The following is a 22,748-nucleotide window of genomic DNA, read 5'->3' as shown; positions in this document are numbered from 1 at the left end:
CCCCTGGATTATACACCGTGGAGCCCCTGGATTATACACCGTGGAGCCCCTGGATGGAGTCCCTGGATTATACACCGTGGAGCCCCTGGATGGAGTCCCTGGATTATACACCGTGGAGCCCTGCGCCTTTACTGCCTTTTTGGATAGTAACCAGGATAGGAACGCCCCACAACGCAGGACCGTGAGCATCGTGAGAACCTGGTGACCGTATCACTGCTCGTTATCCGCTAATGTCATGTAAACCTTTGCTGGGCAATTTATCAAGGCTGGGGCTTTTCTGCGCCGACCTTCATGATGCGCCCCCTGGAGTAAGACCTGTCAGGGATATTTTACCCCACTTTTGCTCCCTATATTATACTAAGCTCTGCTCACTTTTTAAAAAGATGAAAGAGCCGGTGTAAAAAGGTGAAAAGTGATCACATGTAAGGTGTGCGGGACGTTTTCAGGATTTCAGAAAGTTTTACAACACTTTTCTGGTGCTGGTCACCCTGACCTAAATTCGGCAGCCTCATAAAGTGTATCGTATATGGAGATGTCGAGTTCTGGTCAGGGTTGTGTCCAAGAGACCACGAAAGAAGAAACTAATTATAATTAATGTTATAAGTTGTTTGTTAATTTGCACAGATTTGTGTTAGTATTGATAGTTGGGGTTTATTTCAGTTAGGGTTGTTTTGGCCTCACTAGCCTCAAGCTCGCTCCTCCGGCCAGCAGCTACTCTGTAGATGCAACCCTGGGCCTGTGGTAAGGCTTTATCCCTGTTAAGGGGTGTAATGGTGACGGTCAGGGTTCCTATGGAACCTACAGAATGAAATGGCTTGTGTGAAGTCTGTGAGGAAGCCTTTTTGAGTTGATGGCCTTAGACAGATTCTAACATTTTGGAAAAAAGCTTTAGTAGCTAATTTCCATTAGGGATAATTCAGCCGCTCTAGTATTAAGCTCCTAATTCCTTTTGTGTAAAGGACATTTTTACAGTGTTAGCAATGAGATGATGGATCTCTCCACCCCATTATCTTACGGTCATGGAGGCCTGTGCACCTTTCATGACTATTTGTAGGTTATTGGTAGTAGATGCTGTTATGGGACGTTGATCCAGGGAACTAGTCTGATTGCCGTATGTGGAGTCGGGAAGGAAGTTTTCCCCTAATATGGGGCAATTGTCTTTTGCCTCATGGGGTTTTTGCCTTCCCCTGGATCAACACATTAGCTTTTAGGCTGAACTTGTGTCTTTCAACCTTAAGGCTATGAAACTGTCCCTCTATTGAGGTTCAAAGGTCTATGCCAGGGTTCCTTTGGAGTGTTTTGTTCCACGTCTGTGCTGGAAGCTTATTTGAGCCAATTGCCTCTGAAAGCTTCATTTAGGAAAGTAGCATTAGTTAGAATTTATTTTAGTGAGAATTAGCTGTTGTGTACCCACTGTAGCCTTAAGCTCGCTACTCCGGCCTGCAGCTACTCTGTGGATGCAATCCTGGCTCTGTGATAAGTCTTTATCACTGTACAGAGGTGTAAGATTGAAATCTAGGGTTCCTTTGGAACCTGAAAGATATAGAGGCTAGTGCCATGTCTGTCTGAGGAAGCTTTTTTCAGCCAACGGCCTCAGACAGGTGCTATCAAGAAAGAGTAGCATTAGATAGTTTTTTTCATTTAGAGTTGATTCAACCACTCTAGCCCCAAACTCGCTCCTCCGGCCAGCAGCTACTCTGTAGCTGCAACCCTTGGCCTGTGGTGAGTCTTTATCCCTTGTTCAGGAGGGTCTAATGGTGAAGGCCAGGGTCCTTAAAGGACATGCAAAATGGAGTGGCTTGTGCCAAGTCTGTCTGAGGAAGCCTTATGAGCTGATGGCCTTAGACAGATCCCAACAGTTAGGAAAAAAGCTTTAGTAGCTTATTTCCATTAGGGTTAATTCAACCTCTCTAGTATCAAGCTCCTAATTCCCTTTGTGTAAAGGACATTATTACAGTGTGAGCAATGAGATGATGGATCTCTCCGCCACATTATGTTACGGTCATGGAGGACTGTGCGCTTTTCTTGACTATTTGCAGGTTATTGGCACTAGATTATGGGACGTTGATCCAGGGAACTAGTCTGATTGCCGTGTGTGGAGTCGGGAAGGAATTTTTTCCCTAATATGGGGCAATTGTCTTTTGCCTCATGGGGTTTTCGCCTTCCTCTGGATCAACACATTAGCTTTTTGTGTCTTTCAACCTTAAGGCTATGAACCTGTTCCTGGGGCCGACGGCCTCAGACAGATCCCAACATTCAGGGGAAAAAAAGATTTAGTTAAAGAGGGAGAAATTAAAAGTAAAGCTTCAGAAACAAACTAAAATCCCCAAAAATGTATAAGTTCCAAATAATATAATATAGAGCAAAAGTATTTTCCTGTCCGGTCCCATGTCAGGGCATTAGTCTGTGATCTGGGCAGATTAATGCTGTTGCTCTTCTATATTAAATAGGAAATTTTGGGGAATTTTAGTTTTTTTCCGTAGCTTTGCTGTTAATTTTAGGGTAGGGACTCGCAAGACATGAGGACCCTTGACGTGGGTTGCGAGCTTTGTGTATTTTGGCCAAAATATCAACCAATGTCACATAAATGTATTATATATTGTTTTTCAAGGTTATATTTATTTGTATACAGGCGCTGGGTACTTCATGTGTGTGACCAGCGCCCTATACAAGCCTTATCTAATACTGAGCAGTTGCCCCCTCCATGAATCGGGAGGTTGTGAGTGGTGGTCTCATCAGTATTTTGCCCCCATCTTAAGTGCAGTATTTTCTGGTAAATTCTGCTGCCCCTGTTTTTTGTTATATTGCACTTATGAAATTTTGGGGAATTTTAATTCCCAATTCTGTGGCTTTTGTTTTTAATTTTAGCAAAGGGACTCACAAAACAATGAGGACTCTTGACGTGGGTTGCAAGGTTGTGATTTTTTGGCCAAAATATCGACCAATACCTCATATATTAATCATGTATACTGTATATTATTGTACGTTATATATATTTTTATGCAGCCAATCCCATGTATATTGGCTTTGTAATCTAGGGTGTCTTTCCTGGTGGGCAGCCCACCTGATCTAATAGTAGGGGCTTTACTAATCGGCTGTAAGGCGGGTACTGTGCACTACATGTGTGTGACCAGCGCCCTATACATGCCCTATGCCAGGGATCTCAAACACGCGGCCCGCGGGCGCATGCGGCCCCTCAGGGTAGTTCGTGCGGCCCCCAGGCCCGTGCCCCTGTTCGCTATCGTGGCCGGTACAGGGGCCGCAGCCACTGTCTGCACTTTATGTCAGATGAATGTATTGCTGGTGCTGCGCTCTCGCGCCGGCAATACAATCATCTCACATAAATCACTGACAGTGACACTGCACCTGCCGCGATAGTGACCGGGGGCACGGGCCTGGGGGCCGCACGAAGCAGAGATGAGGCAGCGTGGGACAGGTGAGAAGAATGGTGTGTGTGTGTGTGTGTGTGTGTGTGTGTGTGTGTGTGTGTGTGTGTGTGTGTTGGACGTTAACCCCTTAGCGACCTATGACGTACTGGGTACGTTATGGCTCCCTGGTACTTAAGGACCCATGACGTACCCGGTACGTCATGGCGAAATCGCAGCCCCGGTAGCTACGATCGCTGCCAATACCTTAGATTCGGGGAGGAGGGGACCTCAGGAGGGGTGGTGTCTCCTCCCTGGACCTGCGGAGGCTGTGATTGGCTGATGAACGCCGCTCAGCCAATCACAGCCACTAATGTTTCAGCCATTGAAAATCGCTGAAACATTGAAATCCAGCCAAGATCAGTGAAGCTGAAGCCCTGATCATTGGCTGGAGCTGGGTGACCTGTGTTTCACCCGCCCCCAGCTCTGATTGGAGAGACCGGCCTTGTGATCGATCTCTCCAATCACTGTGGATCTGGGGCCACAGACCACTCGCCTCAGCTTCACTCCAGCGTCTGTGGAAGGTGAGGCGAGCTGCTGACCCATTACTACAGGATGGGGACAAAGTGCACACATTACTATGGGATGGGGATAAGGCTGGGGACATTACTATAGGATTGGGACATTACAAGGATGGGCACATTACTATTGGATGGGGACATTATTACTATAGTATGGGGACATTACTACAGAATGGGGACAAGGCTGGGGACATTACTATAGGATGGGGCCTAGGATGGGTACATGACTATAGGATGGGGACTAGGATGGGCACATTACTATAGGATAGGGACTAGGATGGGCACAGTACTATAGGATGGGGACATTACTACAGGACGGGGACAAGGTGGGCACATTACTATAGGATAGGGACATTACTACAAGGGGACAAGGATGGGAAACATTATTATAGAATAGGGATAATGCTGGGGACATTACTATAGGATGGGGACAGTACTATAGGATGGGGACAGTACTATAGGATGGGGACATTGCTACAAGGGGACAAGGATGGGGAACATTACTATAAGATGGGGGACAAGTATGAACACATTACTATAGATTGGGGACATTACTATAGGATGGGGACAAGGATGAACACATTACTGTGGGATGGGGACTAGGATGGGGCACAATACTACAAGGGGACAAGGATGGGCACGTTACAACAATATGGGGAACATTACTAAAAGATGTTGGTCAAAATTTCTATATAGTGCTAATTGTAAGACTATTAGTTACAGGAAAGGAATAAAATGTAAAAAAAAAAAATGTTTAAATTTAAACAAAGAATGTACACGTTTGCTATAATGAACAAGTGAAAATGTTCATAAATCAGTGATCCCAAGTTGTGTAAAAAAAAATAAAATATAATATATATGGTACAAATAAAAAATGTCACTTTGTCCTGCAAAGAATGCGGCCCCCCAAATTATTTTTTTCCTCTGTGCGGCCCATACACCCAGCCGAGTTTGAGACCCGTGCACTATACCAACGATTAGTCTGCGCCACCGTAGTTATCATGGTTGCCTGGTAAGGGGCCCACTCAGATGTTTTGCCCCCCCTGAGCTGAAACCCTAGCTACGCCACTGGGGACATCCCTTGCACACCCTGTGGGTCCTGGCCTCCAGTGATACGGGACGTCCCTTGCTCACCCTGTGGGTCCTAGTCTCCGGTGATACGGGCCATCCCTTGAACACCCTGTGGGTTCTGGCCTCCGCTGATACGGGCAGTCCCTTATACACCCCGTGGGTCCTGACCTTTGGTGATACGGGCCGTCCCTTGCTCACCCTGTGGGTCCTGGCCTCCGGTGATACGGGACGTCCCTTGCTCACCCCGTGGGTCCTAGTCTCCGGTGATACGGGACGTCCCTTGCTCACCCTGTGGGTCCTGGCCTCCGGTGATACGGGCCGTCCCTTGCTCACCCCGTGGGTCCTGGCCTCCGCTGATACGGGACGTCCCTTGCACACCCTGTGGGTCCTGGCCTCCGCTGATACGGGACGTCCCTTGCACACCCTGTGGGTCCTGGCCTCCGCTGATACGGGACGTCCCTTGCTCACCCTGTGGGTCCTGGTCTCCGGTGATACGGGCCATCCCTTGCCCACCCTGTGGGTCCTGACCTCCGGTGATATGGGCCGTCCCTTGCCCACCCTGTGGGTCCTGACCTCCAATAAGGAATAACGTTTGGAACACCATTCTAAGTCTGAACTGGGTGCAAAAACCTAAAAAAACCTAAAAAAAACATCACTATGGGGAGATAAGGTATGCACACCAGTGACTATGTAAGGGGAATACATGGAATAGCAGAAACTGCTGTGTGAATACTGACTTGAAAAATCCAATAGCTATCTGTAAGAGTGAAAATGTGAAAAATGGAATCTGCATTACTGCCATGATCATATGAATCAAGAGAAATTTAGCTACTGAATTGATCAATGCAATAGAGCCCCAACACTGCGCCAAAGTATTTCTCTACGTTGGGGTCCCTAGCTTGTGTGTATCCTCTCATGCAGTTAAAAAACTTACCGTGTATGGGAAGCTGAGACCCAGGCTATTTATGCGTATGATATGGATTGGCAATAGGTGTGGTTGGGGAGGGTTCACAAACGAAAAACTACTAACATTAAGGAATAACGTTTGGAACTCCATTCTATGTCTGAACTGGGTGCAAAAACCTAAAAAAACATCACTATGGGGAGATTCAGACTTAGAATGGTGTTCCAAACGTTATTCCTTATTGTTAGTAGTTTTTCGTTTGGGAACCCTCCCCATACACACCTATTGCCAATCCATATCATACGCATAAATAGCCTGGGTCTCAGCTTCCCATACACGGTAAGTTTTTTAACTGCATGAGAGGACACACACAAGCTAGGGACCCCAACGTAGAGAGATGCTTTGGCGTAGTGTTGGGGCTCTATTGCATTGATCAATTCAGTAGCTAAATTTCTCTTGATTCATATGTTCATGGCAGTAATGCAGGTTCCATTTTTCACATTTTCACTTTACATATAGCTATTGGATTTTTCAAGTCAGTATTCACACAGCAGTTTCTGCTATTCCATGTATTCCCCTTACATAGTCACTGGTGTGCATACCTTATCTCCCCATGGTCCTGACCTCCAGTGATACGGGCAGTTCCTTGTACACCCTGTGGGTCCTGACCTCCGGTGATACGGGCAGTCCCTTGTACAGCCTGTGGGTCCTGACCTCCGGTGATACGCGCCGTCCCTTGCTCACCCCGTGGATCCTGGCCCAGATACGGACCGTCCCTTGTCATGGCCCCCGGGCCCTTGCACACCCTATGCCCTGCCCCACACACTCCCGTCCGTACATACCGCGGTCAGCACTCGGAAATCATCTCTGGACAAGTACCGGAGCAGCACCACGTTCAGCTTCCCCATGCTGACCACCTGGTCGCCTGAAACGCAGAACTCTCCCACGTGCGTTCCACCAGTATGTGTTACGTCATTACGCTGCTGCCGAACAGCATTCTGGGTGGTCCTGGCAGCTGTGTAGTGCTCGGTGCCGTGTCACTCTATAATGTGACTGTAGACCGCTCTGTCCCGGTGCGGGACTGCACATACTATTACTGCAGATAATGCCGTGTCGGTCGTCTTTCGGTCCAGCTCCGGTATAGACTCGCACGTCCTTGTTGGTTTTATCGCCCTTTCAGGACCTTGGCTGCCTAGGAGAAAACTGTAAAGTTTGTAGAGGGCGGGGACTCGGCGCTGCCAGGTGTGCACGGAGGAGTGAGCCCTGCGGATCGCACCGGCCGCGTACAGGAGGCGCTGCTGGGAGTTGTAGTGCTGCAGGTACTTCCTCCTGTGTATTGCTGTGATGTGAGCACTGTGACTGCAGCTCTGACACTGTGTGCTGGGGGAAACCAGGAGCTGTGACTGCTGCACACTGTCCTGCTGTGCTCTGCAGGGGTCACTAAGGCACCATTTGTCGTGCACCATTCTCGGGAGTATAACCAATTGGAGGCAAACACCCAGATGCGTTTTCCATGTCTGGTGTCCACCTCCAATAGGTATATACTCCCAAACATGGTGCACGACCGAGCGCGCGGTGACTCCATCTGCACCATTATAGTCAATAATAATAATGGTGATAATCTGCGCAGACATCCGAATCATCTTTTGCGGGGGGTGCAGGTGGAAGTCCTGACTGTAACAGGGTATGACATGACTGCACAGGGGCTCCTAGACTGGCCCTCAGAGTAGAGACCCTGCGCTGTCCCTTAGCTCAGAGGTACACTTGATGGTAGAGAGGTCTAAGCCCCCAGCGGGACCCTGACTCCTGTCAGAGCCCTGATCTTACTTCCTGTCTCCCCCCCCCCCCTTGTTGCGGGCCTGAAAACACAGTAACAAACCCCCCCCAAAAAACACACAGACAAGGGAGAACCAAAACCAATGCACACTGCAGTCAAACACGAGGGACAGACTATACGTGTATAGGGGAAGGAAGTAAACGCACAGCAGGGGAACTTCCACACCACTCAATATAGCAACTACAGGTCACCAAGAACTGGATCACCACTAAGGCCTCTTTCACACGTTTGTGTCTTCGGTACGTGTTCGGTCCGTTTCCTCACGTACTGGAGACATGAGCACACGTAGACCCATTAAAATCAATGGGTCTGCGCTCACGTGCGTGTTCTGGCATGGACCGTGTGTATGTGTGGAGCATACGTGTGCCCGTGTGCTCCACACGTAGACATGTCCGTTTTTCTCCGGCATCACGGGTGTCACACGGAACGCAAACGGACCACACGGAGGTGTTCCGTGTGACACGCACAGGAGAAAACATGTCTGTGAAAAAAAATAACAAAACTTTACTCACCTTCTCCAGCCCTGCTGTCTCTGCTGCTGCTGTCACTTGCTTCCGACCGCCGCTCATTATGCTCATTGCATATTCACTTCACTGTGGCCGGAAGCTGCAGCAGCGGGGAGTCGGCAGGACCGGAGACCAAAGATCAGCACCACGGACAGCGACGCCAGGGACAGGTGAGCAGAAAGTTCCCGTTCTCCGTGTGCCATCAACACAGGTCACGGAGGGCAATCCGCGCCTTTGACACATCCGGGGAAAAATGTGCGTGAATTTCACGGACGTGTGAAAGAGGCCTAAGACCGGAATCGCTGGAGCTATGCTAAAGCTATTATCAGCTCAGAAACACAGGCTCCCATATCTTACTAGGAAGGAGACGGCTGTGGGTGGTAATCAGCAATCTGATCTACCAGGAGCCGCACACCAATCCACAGGAATTAACTCCTGCAGGACTGGGAAGAAATACAAATGAACCAGTCGACACCTGACTCTGGCTGAGCAACTAGGAGACATCAGGTTGCTTTTCACACTCAACAATGTAAACAGAGTCTGACGCCGTCGTGGCACCCCAAGCGTGTGGAGCTGAACACCACATCACACCAACAATCCACTGAACGAAGATAGGAATGCAGTGTGAAAAAGTGGCCTATGGCTTTGTTCTCATGTCCTGTAATTCCGTTTTTGGATCCGTATGGAAAATGTAAAAACGGTTCTGTCAATTACCATATACTGCGCTGCAGTGCTTCATTGTGTCAGCATACTAACATATCAGCCTTCTGCAGAGACTGAAAAGACAAGTAGAGATGAGCGAACCAGTGTTTGGTACAAACTCAGACTTTTTCAAGAAAATTGAGTTGGGGTTTGGCGTTTGGGTGCTTTATGAATGCAAAACATTGTGCGAGTATCACTGTGCTCGGGTACGCTCGGTGCTCAGCCCAGTGTGAGATGCTTGTAGTGTTTGATTGGCTCTCACTGGGGGTAACAATAGCATGATCTGATGTAGGGTGTACCCCAAAAAAAAAATAGGAGAGAACCCGACCCTGAACCCCTCCCCCCTGAAGTGTTCTGTTTATGGCTGTATGTGGGCAGCGACCCAAAGTGTCAATCAGTGACTTCAAATGCAGTTCAGGTCAAGTCTGTGTCCAAAACCAATATTTAAATAAGTTCAGCTGGATCCGCAGAACCCGAACTTCCATGGGTCCGCTCTTCTCTACAGACGAGGTAGAGTAGACAGGTGTGACCTTCTGTGCCAACGTTTCGGGGTCCTCACACTTTCTCAAGGCTACAATGATCCTTCCTTCTGGTCCTTAAATCGGCTCACACCATGTGACCCAACCACGAATCACATACGGCAAGTAATAGTCTTTGCAGAAGGCTGATATGTTGGTACGCTGACACATTGAAGTACTGCAGCGCGGTACGATGGTAACTGACCCGCATGGATCCACCGCACCCAGCATGGATTATAAAACTGCTATATGAGTGGGGCTGCACAGGATGGGTAACATAATTCTATTTTGGATTCCTTGCAGAGTTATTATACTGAAGATGACAATTTTGTGTGATTAATCCAGACTATTGAAGGTACCATATGTATGGAATAATGAAATTTATTTATTTGATATATTTATCGATCAATTTTGCCTGGATAAACTATACTGCAAGAAGAAAAAAAGTTTTTCTATCTCTACTGCGCTGTGGCGTGAAGTGATCGTTATTGTTAATGTTGTCTTGAAGAAATGTTGAATATGTAAATATATAAAAAAAATTTGACTTGAGAAAAGAGACATTGTTGTGCCTTGTTTCCTTTTTTTATTTGACTGTCAGCAGCGTTACAGGAACAGCTGCTATTACGGAAAATACAGTTGAAGATTAATTTATATTTTTCAGTGAAACAAAGAATTGATCCTGCACTACCAAGGTTTACCTTTTATAGTTGGGTGGCCAGAGGAAAGCCGCTCCAGATCCGAGAATCAACCATGCTCAGAATGGCACACTTCAAAAGAGGCAGATATCCAGCAAGTAATCCACAAAAGAAGAAAAAGCGGCTCCACTCCAAGATCTGTGAAAAGGATTTATTGGTACAAAAGGAGTGTCCAAGCTTACATGAAAAACACAAATCCCTATTAAAAATCTTTATTTATTCAATTATTAAAAATTTCTCAGGTGAAACACACACACACACACACACACACACACACACACACACACACACACACACACACACACACACACACACACACACACACACACACACACACAGTACCATACAAAAAAGAGGGACAGTCAAAAAAAAAATGTTTTCTGAGATATTATTTTATGTTTTTTCTCAGAAAATGTTTATTGTTATATATATTTGACAGTACAGGTCAGAAAAAATTGGTGAAAAAAACTCCTTAATAACAATAGAGGTCAGAAAAAATTGGAGAGATAATATACTCAATAAATCATAATAACAATGACCCTAGTATATACCTATAAGGGTATGTGCGCACGTTGCTTTTTACCTGCTTTTTTGCTGCTTTTTCTTCTGCGCTGTTTAATGCCAAAATGGATGTGTTCTTCTATTCAAGCAAAGTCTATGGGAATTTGGGTTTCTTGTTCACACTATGTTGTTCAAAATGCTGCCTTTTTGTGGCAGAACTTTGGTCAAAAACTCAGCTTTGCAGTGCAAAACCCAAATGGCAAAAACAATTGACATGTTGCTTCTTTGAAAAGCTGAGTTTTTGACCAAAGTTCTGCCTCAAAAAGGCAGCATTTTGAACAACATAGTGTGAACAAGAAACCCAAATTCCCATAGACTTTGCTTGAATAGAAGAACACATCCATTTTGGCATTAAACAGCGCAGAAGAAAAAGCAGCAAAAAAGCAGGTAAAAAGCAACGTGCGCACATACCCTTACTGACCCCTACCTGCCAACGGAGGGTATGACACCCTAACTTAGCTGGGCGTTCCCGTTCCTCGTCGCCTATTCCTCACTTCCCCTTCATTTTTCCTACCATATGAGGACTAAAAATTACGCCACTAATGTAAATACATTGTATTTTTTTGAAAAATACAATAATGGGGGACCCCCCTAGAAGCGCATGGTTAGCGCAAAACGTCTGTTGTCCTGAGTGAGCTCGTACCCAGCTCTGCCACTGCCTTTTTTATGCACTTTTTTTGTACCAATAAATTATTTTTATGGACCTGGGAGTGGAGCCACTTTTTCTTCTTTTAAGGATTACTTGAATTAATATTTTTAAGCCACTATTATATGTTTTTTTCCTGTCTTGGCTTATTGAAAGTACGTTGAAATAAATGTGATGTTGTTTAATGAAATATCAGAATTAACTGAAAATAGCACAGACTTTTAGGGTACGTGCCCATGATGGGGCTTCCTGGACGCTGCTCACTTTCTCTTGCAGAGATGCTAATGTTCTCGCGTTAGAACGTGCCGTCCGTGCCCACGATCATTGTTCGGGGCGCATTGAATTTTCACGGTGTTCTCCCGCTAATAACATTCGCGTCTCTGCAGAAATGAATTCACATGCTGCGGCTCAAAAAGCCGTGGCAAAGGTCAGTTTACGCTGCGTACGATAGAAGCAACGCGAGCAGATTTGTATAAATCCCATCCACTGTGCTTGTACTGTACTGTAGTGAAAACACACTGCCTCCAAAACGCCGCTGACACTAATCGTGGGCACGTACCCTTATGTTTACAGATGCAGAGAGAAAGTATCCTACAAAATGCTACTCCACCCAAAGTAATCAGCCTAGAGATTTAGCAAAGAAACTTGAGTAATTGAAGAAATAGAAATAGTGTAAAGGGAACCTGTCAGGTCCAATATGCACCCAGAACCACGAGCAGTGCTGGGTGCATATTTCTAATCCCTGCCTAACCGTCCCTGTATGGTAGCTTACATAAAGATATCTATAGAAAAAGTATTTCTAAAGATGTTTGTGATATGCTAATGAGCGAGGGGACTAGTCACGAGGCCATTAGCTCCTGTGCTTATTCCGCCCAGAGGGTCGTGCTAACATGCTATTCAATGCCGCATCACAAGTGATGCCGCGTGTACCTGTGTCCACTGTCATCGCTATTCAGAAGTCCCCGGCACTTCAGATCATGTGCACTAGACCTCTCTGGAGCTGGGACGCATACACCTGTCTTCATAGTGCGCATGACTTGAAGTGCCCAGCATTCAGATCAGCAGTAACAGTGTACTCAGGTACACACGTCACTGCTGCATTGAATAGCATGTTAGTACACCCCTGTGGGCATACTAACATGCTATGAGGGCGGCTAGTCGGGCGAAGTAGCTCCCTTGCGAATTGTCCCTGTGCTCATTAGCATATCATAAAGGATCTTTAAACATACTTTTTCTAAGGCCGGTGTCACACTTGCGATTGACTCGCACGAGTGTAATGTGAGAAAATCTCGCATTGCACTCGAACTAATGTTAATCAATGAGGCAGCTCCCATCTGCTATTTTTTCCTCAGCTCAAATCAGACTGAGGAAAAAAACGCAGCATGCTGCGATTTCTAGAGTTTCCTGTGCGAGTCTCTCCAATGCAAGTCTATGGGTGCGAGAAAAAAATGGATGTCACATGGACGGCACACACACCATCCTAGTGACGTCCGTTTTTATAGATGCCATTCTATCATGTAGCACAGAACACTGTAAATGCTCTATTACATGACTGTAAATGAGTAGCAGCTGCTGAGGAAAAAAACGGATTTCACACTGACAACATACTGATGAAAAGTAAGAAACAATCGTCCGACTTTCTGGCATGAGAATCGGACCGATTTCTCAATTGCAAGTGTGACGCCGGCCTAATGATCTCTTTATCTATGCTACTAGATACAGGGACAGTTAGGCAGGGATTAGCAATGTGCACCCAGAACTGCTCGTGGGTCCTGACAGGATCACTTTCATTTAACCCTATATGCATCCACCATTGCTCAATGCTTAAAACTGTGGAGAATACCTAGAGGGTTGAGAAATCATCAATTTTATTAAGAGATGATACAGTACATCTACAGATTTGGTATGTATTGTGTAATAGACATTCTTTGGATTTAACCTCTTCACAAGCAAAGACATACCGGTATGTCCTTGGCCGTGTCTGTCCTGTTAACGCAGGCATATTTGATATCGCCGTGTTCAGAAATGCTCGATTTGTCAAAATATAAAATCTATTAATTTGTTCGGTACACGGCGAAGTGAGGAAAAAAAAAAAATCAAACCTCCAGAAATATATTTTTTTTCGTCACCAGAACATTGCAATAACGTGCGATCTATGCATCTATGCAAAAATGGTATAATTAAAAATGTCAGCTCAAGACGCAAAAAATAAGCAGTCACTGAAATATATTGATGGAAAAATAAAAACGTTATGGCTCTTAGAAGAAGGGGAGGAACAAATGAAAAAGAAAAATGGTAAATGAAAAAGAAAAATGGTAAATTGCCCGTTGGTGAAGGGGTTAAATATCTAATCTATATTTTTACATTATTATTCAGTCCCACTAGAGAGCTTGCACTTGTGTATGCTCGGCGGCTCGTGCGGTGCACTGCTGTACAGGAGGCCGGGTTCAGACCACTGGGTGCAAAACCATCTGTCTCATCTACAAAAAGTAGACTTTTAAATTCGTATTGTCATCCACATACCTTCTCTTTGTCCATTTTTATTTTCTTTTTTACATTTATGTAACATTTTTACATCAAATATTTACTAATCAGAGGCCAAATCCGATTTTCTGTGTTAATAATTGGAACGCCTCCGTAAAGAACAGACGTCGTGTGCTTGGTAGCCCGCATGAGCAAGTAACTTGTAGTGGTGGAGTCTAAACTGAAATATGGATCAACGTAGTGATGCAGTGGGTTTTCTTTTTTATATACGTGGACTGTTTGTGTAGCATACCACATTGACTTGCATTGGTCCTTGTGTTTTGCATGTGGACAGCACAGACTGATCATTGTATTTCTAGATCATAGGTTAATTATTGCAGGTAGAGCCCTGTTTATAGCTCACCCAGTTATAAGGCAGTGGGGCTTTCTGGCACCTCTGGGGTCTCTTAGCGTCAGATCCTGCAAAGCTTTGACTTTTATTAAAAAAAAAAAAAAACACCACAAAACCATAACCCATAGATTTAAACACAGATCCCCAGCATTTGGTCTGGAGGATATGACATCTATGCACTCCAGCCTTTAACATTTAATGAATATCATCATAGAGAATATAAGCAGAACAGTGTGAATGAGACAAGCTTACTAATGTTTTAATAAAAATGTACTTTTTATTTCCAGGATTATTGACTGTCGGACATCTGCTCTAGAACATGTCGTTCATGCATTCCTCGGAGCTTCTCCAGGTATCTTTTGTTGTGTGAAACTCTAAAGTTTTTCTTGTTATTTTAGTGTTATGTCCAATTATTTGATGTACATTGTTATGTGAAACAAAAAATAATGAGTCTGTATGGGCCATATCAGTTACTATATGGCATTAATGTAGGGTGGACTGTCATGAATTGCACTTGCATGGAGTGAGGCCACACATGTATAGTCAGCACGTGACCACATAAATGCAAATCACATACTTAGTCACCTGCCCTTTGCTACCTTCACCAGAAAATCTTCACAGCGTGGAGTGCGCACAGTGTGAGGATTCCCAAGTCTGTACTCACATAGTGTGACTATAGACTCCTACCCTAAAGGCTCTGTCACACACAGAGAGAAATCTTTGGCAGATCTGTGGTTGCAGTGAAATCATGGACATATTGTTCCATTTGTACACAGCCACAAACCTGGCACTGATTGTCCACAATTTCACTGCAATCACAGATCTGCCAAAGATTTATCTCTGTGTGTGACAGGGCCTTAAGGCCAAACAGCCCCTGCAGGTAAGGGCCGTTTCACACTTTTCACCGGATTTAGCGCACTCCATTAGAGTGTATGCAGTACAATGACAGCGTGACAAGCTCCGGTCACATGCTGTCATGTGACCGGAGCATGTGACCCGGGAGTTGGCGCTCTGCCACTGTACTGTATACACTGCACTGGAGTGTGCTGAATCCGGCAATCCAGCGAAAAGCCGGATGTGTGAAACTAGCCTAAATGTGACAGGTTCCCTTAGAGGAGACTAGCTGAGTATGGAGACTTATTCAAAAATAGCAGTTGCACTCCAGTAAAGAGAGAAAAAACAAGAATGTAGGTGGTGAATATTGGAATGTGAATATGCATTACTGCTAAGAAAACATGAAAAAATTTGTTTGAAAAAAAGTCTTTGAAAAATATGAGTTACTGAGCAAATAAAGGTGGTCAAGGTATAACTCTCATCTGGGTCCTACTCTAGTTGTTATGCCTGTCTTGTCCAAACTGAACTATTATATGGGCTAGAATAGAACCTGCAAAAGGAAAATTAAAACCTCCTGAAATAACTGGGAGGAGTGCGCAGACAAAGAACATGACTCCATAATATAAACTAGAAATATTGCCGACACTTCCTAATCTCATAGTCTGAACTGGTGCATACTGAACATGACATACAAAATTCAAAAATAGCAGAAAAACAAAGACCAAGTACAGCGACCCTCATAATGTTGGTAGTGTACATGAACCCCATAGAATACATACAAAAACTTGTGAACGAGGGGGGGTATTTTTCATGTTTTTTTGGAGTAAGAATTACTGCACCACAATTGTGAAAAAAGTATACAGTTCTTATTATTACAAAAAAATACAAAATACTGGAAATCAAATGTGCTTGCAGTTAGTGATTAGACATGCATAGTTAAAATCCAATTAAATGAGACAGAGAAAAGAAGGTCACAGGGAGGAAGACAGGCTACCCCTTAATTTCTGTGCGGGGAACAGGATAGTTAGATTAATTCCAGATGGCCATATAAATAACCAAAGAAACATAGGTATATCCCCTAAAATAGTAGAGTAATGGAGGGCTTATACATGAAAAGTAACCAACAGGATAAGGTCCAAATCAGGGCCTGAACACAATAATATGTAACACCACCAGCGAGTACATAGCATAATCTCAAAAAAAAATAAAAAAATTTACAATGGTGGAGATTGGCACCTGAAGGACCTGTTCAGTATCTGTCTGGATTGCCCATGGTATAACTGACCTAATATAAGGAATTTTACACTTAAACAACATATTGTGTCTGCTTACCAAGCACCAGACATCATTAATAGTGATGAGCGAGTACTAAAAAGCTCGGGTGCTCGAGGCTCGGGCCGAGCATCCCAAGATACTCGTGTACTCGGCCCGAGCACCGAGCCCAATGTTATCCTATGGGAGACTCGAGTATTTTTCTGAAATGACCCCCGGCAGAAACCCTAAAAATGTCACAAAAGTCTCAGAAGAGTGCTCAAATGACATGGCAACAGCATGGGGAAGACCCCTTGAAGCATTTATCACTCAAAAGTCACAGCTGTGAACAATTTTGTCCGAGTTTTACGCCATTTTTACGGACTCAGCAGAAAACCTTCCAAAATGACACCAAAATGAATTTTCATGGCGGAAATGTTAAGGGCACATACCCAATAGTGAGATAGAGCTGGTGTATGTTACTTTTTGAGATTAATACATGAAAGATTTTACGTAAAACATTGTGTGGCACTCCGATGTCCAAAACGCACGTTGATTAGTTTCATCAACTAATGATGAACGAGCACTACCATGCTCGGGTGCTGGGTACTCGTTAAGAGCAGTTGGATGCTCAGATGGATGAGACTTAAGTATAATGGAAATCAATGGGGAAATTGAGCATTTTTCCGGAAGATTTCCCTGAAAAATTCTTGAATTCCTCATTGATTTGCATTGTACTCCGATAGTCGAGTCTCACCCATCCGATCATCCAACTGCTGTTTGTCATAATTCAGGCCTGGCCCAGAACTATCATGTGTGGAGTTCAGGACATGAAGGGGTTAACTTCTTGCAGCCTCATTCTGGGCTGCAGAGCACTATATCCTGACGCCGCACCTGTCATCCAGTGCCAGTAATAGTTTTGCTCTGCAATGATTGCTCCTGTGAATACCCGATCTGTCCAGCCTCCCCGCTACCTCGTCCTGACTTGTGTTCCCTTGCTCCATTCATTTGTTCGTGATCCCTGACTCCCTGTCTCGGTCTGTATATTTGTCCTGTCTCATTTGTCTGTCTCTGTCCTGTCCCTTGTACCCCGACCCCAGTCGTTTATCTGTTTGCCCGGCTTAAGACTTTGCTTTATTTGTGACTTCAGCTCCGTCTCTTCCTCCTGCTTCATACGTGAAATCCCGGCTCTGACCCCTTGCATACCACCTGACTTCTCTTTGCTTATTCCTTTGGTCACCGATATTGATCTCCTGCTGCTGACTTGGTGTGTTGACTACTCTGCTTCCCTCTGCTGGTCTACCTGCTAACTGCACTCTGAAGTTACATTACTGGTAACTTCAGTATCTTCCTAGTGCAGTGTGACATTCAACGAGTACCGAGCATGGTAGTGCTGACTCATCACTACTCATTATGAGTACTCGAGCACCCGAGCATGGTAGTGCTCACTCATCACTAGCAAATACCACTTGGGAAAGGTAGCTACACTGCAAGTCAATATTTAACCCTTGATTTTGTTGCAGCAATTTATTTTTGTATTTTTAAACAATGACTAGCAAGTGAATGAAGAATGGACACGCTGTATCTTTTAACCGCTTCACAGTTTTGAACCCTGAATAAGAAAAGTCTGAATATGTGCACAATATTGTCGTTTTTACATTTCTGTGCATCATGTTCATTTTTTTTCTGTGACGTTCCCACGTTTTTTCAGACGTTTTCCAAGGCGAATTCCACCTAAACAAGTCGTCTGTTTATAATTTTAGGCTAAGTTCCCATAATGTGTATTTTGTGCATTTTTTTATGCTACATATTTTTGCAGGCAGGGTTAGGCTGCGTTCCCACAATCAGCTTTTCGTAAGTTTTTTTTTCTGCACTTATTGAGATTTTTTCATTGTGTTGTTTGAGTGTGTTTCTTTACTTGCGTTTCTAACACTGCGGTTTCTGATACTTCCTGGCATTTGGCTTTGACATAACTATCAATACAGTCATGTGTTCTTTATATACTTTTTTTATGCTTCCTCACAACGGAAATGTCGTAAAAACTCATCGGCATTTCCAATTTCTATGTGGAAAATACACATAGAATCTCAATGTACTTGTAAGAAAAATTGACATGTTGTGGATTTAAAAACACACAGCAGGGACGAGTTGTAAAAGAAGAGTGCAATTCCACAATTTTTTTTTTTTATTTTCCATGTTCGCTATATGGTAAAACTGTACATTTGCGCAGATGTCAACCATGATTTTTTTTTATTTAAGTACTGAAGTTTTTTTTTGTTTTAAACTTGTAAACAAAATAATGTTTGCTTGTCGCCAATTTACAAGACCCGTGAAGTTTTTATTTTTCCAGATTTGGGTCTGTATGATTGCTTATTTTTTGCACCCTGATCTGACATTTTTAGTGATACCATTTTGAGATAAATGTTTTGATCACCTCTTATTGCATTTTATTGCAATAAAGCGGCAACCCCCCCCCCCAAAAAAAATGTAATTCTGATATTTTGATTTATTTTCTCGTCATGCCATTTACCGATGAGATTCATTGATTTTATATTTTGATATATCGGATATTTCTTAACACAGTGATACCAAATATGGGATTTTTTTTTAAAAAAAATTGTTTTGTTTCTAATGGTGCAAAAGGGATGTAATTTGAACGATTGCGCTTTTTTTTTCTTTTCTTTTTTTTTTTTTTACTGTATTTAATAGTCACCTTAGGGGACTTTTAGCTGCAATTATCTAATTGCTTGTACTATACATTGCAGTGCTACAGCACTGCAATGTATAGCTAAAATCAATCTCCTATGAATGCTTGTCATGGGCTGACATTCACAGGTGACTCATTATGACAAGCACAGGGGTCACCAGAAGACTCTCGGGTGTCACAACAACCAATCGTCACCCTGGGATCACATCACAGGCACACCGATAGGCAGGAGGAATGACACTCCCCCTTTCGGCATGTGTCTGAACTATGGGAACTGACAGTTGCAACAGGGGAAGTCACTGATGTCACCGCTCTCACATGGTGTTTCTGTACCATGAGAACCGACAGATGCCTCTGATGAAGTCACTTATGTCACCACTTTCACAGCTGCAGCTCCATCAGTGAGTCCTACCTGCCACAGTGATTTTGTCACGTTTTCTAATGTGACTGCAGCCTCAGGATGTAACAGAGGCAGGATCGTCAGGGAACGTTGTGATGGGAATTACATCAGACCTGCAGGTGTGCTTTGGAGGTTAATAAATTGTAGAAATGGTGTTTTTTTTTTTGTTTTTTTTTTAAATAAAGGATTTTTCTCTGTTTTGTCTTTATTTCTTTTTACTTACTTGATTAGTAATGGGGGGGTCTCATAGACCCCTGCTATTACTAATCCAGGGCTTCGTGGCAGCTGTTATTTGTTTTTTTTTTGTTGTTTTTTTTTTTTTTTTTTTGCAAAATCACAGCTGTCATTAACCCTTTATATTAACGTGATTGCCTCCGTACCAGGGCAATCGGAATGAGCCGGGTAAGCACCAGGATTGGCTCATCTAATGGATATGCCAATTCTGGGGCGGCTGCGGGCTGTTATTTTTAAGCTGGGGAAGGTCCAATAATGATGGGCCTCCCCAACCTGGGAATATCAGCCCCCAGCTGTCTGCTTTATCTTGGCTGGGTATCAAAATTCAGGGAGTCCCCACGCTGTTTTTTTTTAAATTATTTAAATAATTAAAAAAAACCAATCACAGTGTCACAGAGGGTGCACGGGGTAAGTAGTGAATATTCACAGGTTTTAATGAGCAGACCTGGAAGCAGTATGACAGGTGCGCATAAACTCTGTATGTATAATTGTACTGCTTTACTCTCCATTTTGCAGCCATGTAGCCCTTCCTACCATCATTTTATAGCACTTAAGTTCAGGTCCCCATATACTTATATGGGGGTCAAGTTCAGATCAAATCTGGTCCTGAACTTGACTTTTTTTTAAAGTCCAGCCAAACCTGAACATCTGCGGGTTCGCCCTCCTCTAGTCATGACAGCTAGGGGTCAGCTGACAACCCCTGGTCTGTCAAGATGAACTTTCTAAGAACACTGGCTGTGAGATGCAGCTGAGATTACAATGATCTGTTAGATCACAGCAGGATAGAAAAGAACCTTAACCCCTTCAGCACTGGATGAAATTAAATACGTTTCAACTCAGGGTAAAAGACGAACGGGCGCTAAAGAGGATCTGCAATTATTTATGTGTTGTGACCTTCTGATCCCAGATCCCTCTGAGATCACATTAGGCCATGACTCACTCGTGACAGTACCCCCTCCCACTCTACAAGGGGCCTCATGACCCTCAGGACTAGGTTTGTTCGGATGAGATGCATGAAAGGAATGCAACAACCTATTAGCATTAACTTCCAATGCTGGAACCCTCATCCTTTCTTCCTGACCATAAGCCTTCTAGTGTACAAAATATTGAAGAGAGCGTCGAACAGAATGAGAATCAACGATTCTTGCCACCTGAAACTCTAAATTACCATCAACAATAACTGGAGGTGGCAGAACGGGTGACGGGTCCAAAGGCATATGATATGCCTGAAGAAGGCTGGCTCACAGCCAAAATGCATTGCATTGTATTTTAATAATTTTAATAAATTATTTTGAATGAAGTGTGGGATATTGAACCCTCTTATCCCATTAAAACATTGCCATTGGTGATGGAGAATGCTGTTACTGATCTATTTTCCTGGTTTAATCATTAAATCCTTTTCTGATGACACATTTGCTTATATTATGCCATAGCTCTCTCATTTCTGGTAGCCTTCTTCAGTACACCTACCAAACTACATTTCAGGTTACAGATCCAGTAGGTTCTCAGTGGAGTGGCACCTTTATTTGGCAATAGCCCTCGTTTGCAGAAAGGAAGGTGCTTGGTGCAAGAGCTGAAGCTGCGCTATCGCTAACAATTTGTAAATGCAGCCCAAGCACTGGATTTCCTGCCAGACACCCTTGTTTTCTAGTAACCTTTCTGGTGACAGGTTGGCATTACTGGCCGATTTCTTGGCCGTTTTAACACATGATATAAATATTCCATTTAATTTGAACTGTTCCTAAAAACTCTTTCACTAAATGACGTTGAGCTAATTTTGGATAGCAGTTATGTTATTTCATCTAATAAATTCCCGGAAAAAGTAAGAAAAATAGTCAAAAAATAAAAATCTTCACTTTCCACAGCTCATTTCCCGGAATCATTTTTTGGACACACGTAGATGCTATAAAGCATTTAACAGCAGCAGTTTCTGTGTATCAGCCGAGAAGTGGTTTCTGCACCTCTTAGAAATCTTCTGCAAAGCATTTACTATGAAATAGCTTCTGTTAGATTTTTCTCTTCTGGGTTAGTTAAGTTTTTTTTCATTTAAGCTTATTTTATAGACCTGGCCAAGACCACCCTATCACCCAAAAATGTGGCAACCCAGCCCTTGTTTCCAGTGCAGAACTGCAATAAAAAAGGTAAACATTTGTAGCGTGTTTTCATCATTTATAATTCATTTTCTTCACAAAGCTTCTTTATTTTCTTTTTCACCGAGATTTATATACTTGTGTGACATTACAAAAGGCTCTGTCCATATCTGCCCTATTTATTTACATTTACAGAAAGGGCCAGAAATATTCAGACATTGACTCAAGTTTTGTCATTATAGCTGTTTAACAAAACATATTCAAGATACAGTTATATAATCAATTTGGGCTTAAAGTGTAGACTCTCAGCCTTAATTTTGAGGTTATTCACCTCATAATTGGAGTAAGGGTTTAGGAATTACAACTCTTTAATATATAGCTGCTTCTTTTTCAATGGATCAAAGGTAATTGGACAATTATCACAAAACCTCTTTAATGTGCTATTCCCTCATTAGTCCATCATCCTCTATTAAGCAGGTAAAAGGTCTGGAGCTGATTCCAGGTGTCACATTTGCATTTGGAAGCTGTTGCTGTGAACCCACAACGTGCGGTCAAAGGAGCTCTCAATGAAGAAGAAACAGACCATCATTAGGGTGAAAAAAAGGAAGCAATCTATCATAGAGATAGTAGGAATGTTAGGAGTGACCAAATCAACAGTTGTGGTAAATTCTGCAAAAATAAAGAGTGGGCTTGGAGCCAGATAAAGTAGAGAGCCAGTCTCATCCTCTTGAGCTTGTCGATGCTCCATGATGATTCAGCAAGATTGATAGGAGGAAATATGGACTTCACTTATTGCAGGACAAATCTTTTGCTGTAACCTGGATCTTTAGTGTCTTTCACATTCTGATCTGCTGGAACCCGTATACAACAAAACCTGGGGTCAGCTCTCCGGCGATACTCCTGCCTTTTCTTCCTCCTCTTGTATTCTCCGCCAGCATAAGCAAAAATAGAGTGAACTAGTGAGCTTGGAA

The 22,748-nt window shown here is 43.7% G+C and overlaps 2 protein-coding genes across 2 annotated transcripts in view; one reads left to right on the top strand and one right to left on the bottom strand.

Moving 5' to 3' along the window:
• Positions 1–6,876, bottom strand: part of RIOK2 (RIO kinase 2) — a 119,303-nt gene extending 112,427 nt beyond the window's left edge. The window contains exon 1 of the mRNA XM_075325067.1: positions 6,764–6,876. Within this exon, the coding sequence (XP_075181182.1) occupies positions 6,764–6,829 (66 nt within the window). The 5' untranslated portion in view covers positions 6,830–6,876. The remainder of the gene's footprint in view (positions 1–6,763) is intronic.
• Positions 6,877–6,998: 122 nt separating this feature from the next.
• The window catches only part of LOC142252959 (uncharacterized), a 250,264-nt gene continuing 234,514 nt past the window's right edge, over positions 6,999–22,748 (top strand). The window contains exons 1-2 of the mRNA XM_075325066.1: positions 6,999–7,240; positions 14,549–14,613. Coding sequence (XP_075181181.1) covers positions 14,581–14,613 — 33 coding nt within the window. The 5' untranslated portion in view covers positions 6,999–7,240; positions 14,549–14,580. The remainder of the gene's footprint in view (positions 7,241–14,548; positions 14,614–22,748) is intronic.

The sequence above is a fragment of the Anomaloglossus baeobatrachus genome, chromosome 1 (genome assembly GCF_048569485.1).
Source record: "Anomaloglossus baeobatrachus isolate aAnoBae1 chromosome 1, aAnoBae1.hap1, whole genome shotgun sequence".
NCBI classification, from domain to species: domain Eukaryota; kingdom Metazoa; phylum Chordata; class Amphibia; order Anura; family Aromobatidae; genus Anomaloglossus; species Anomaloglossus baeobatrachus.
The sequence above is the reverse complement of the archived record's forward strand: the minus strand, read 5'-3'. Positions and strand labels throughout refer to the sequence as shown.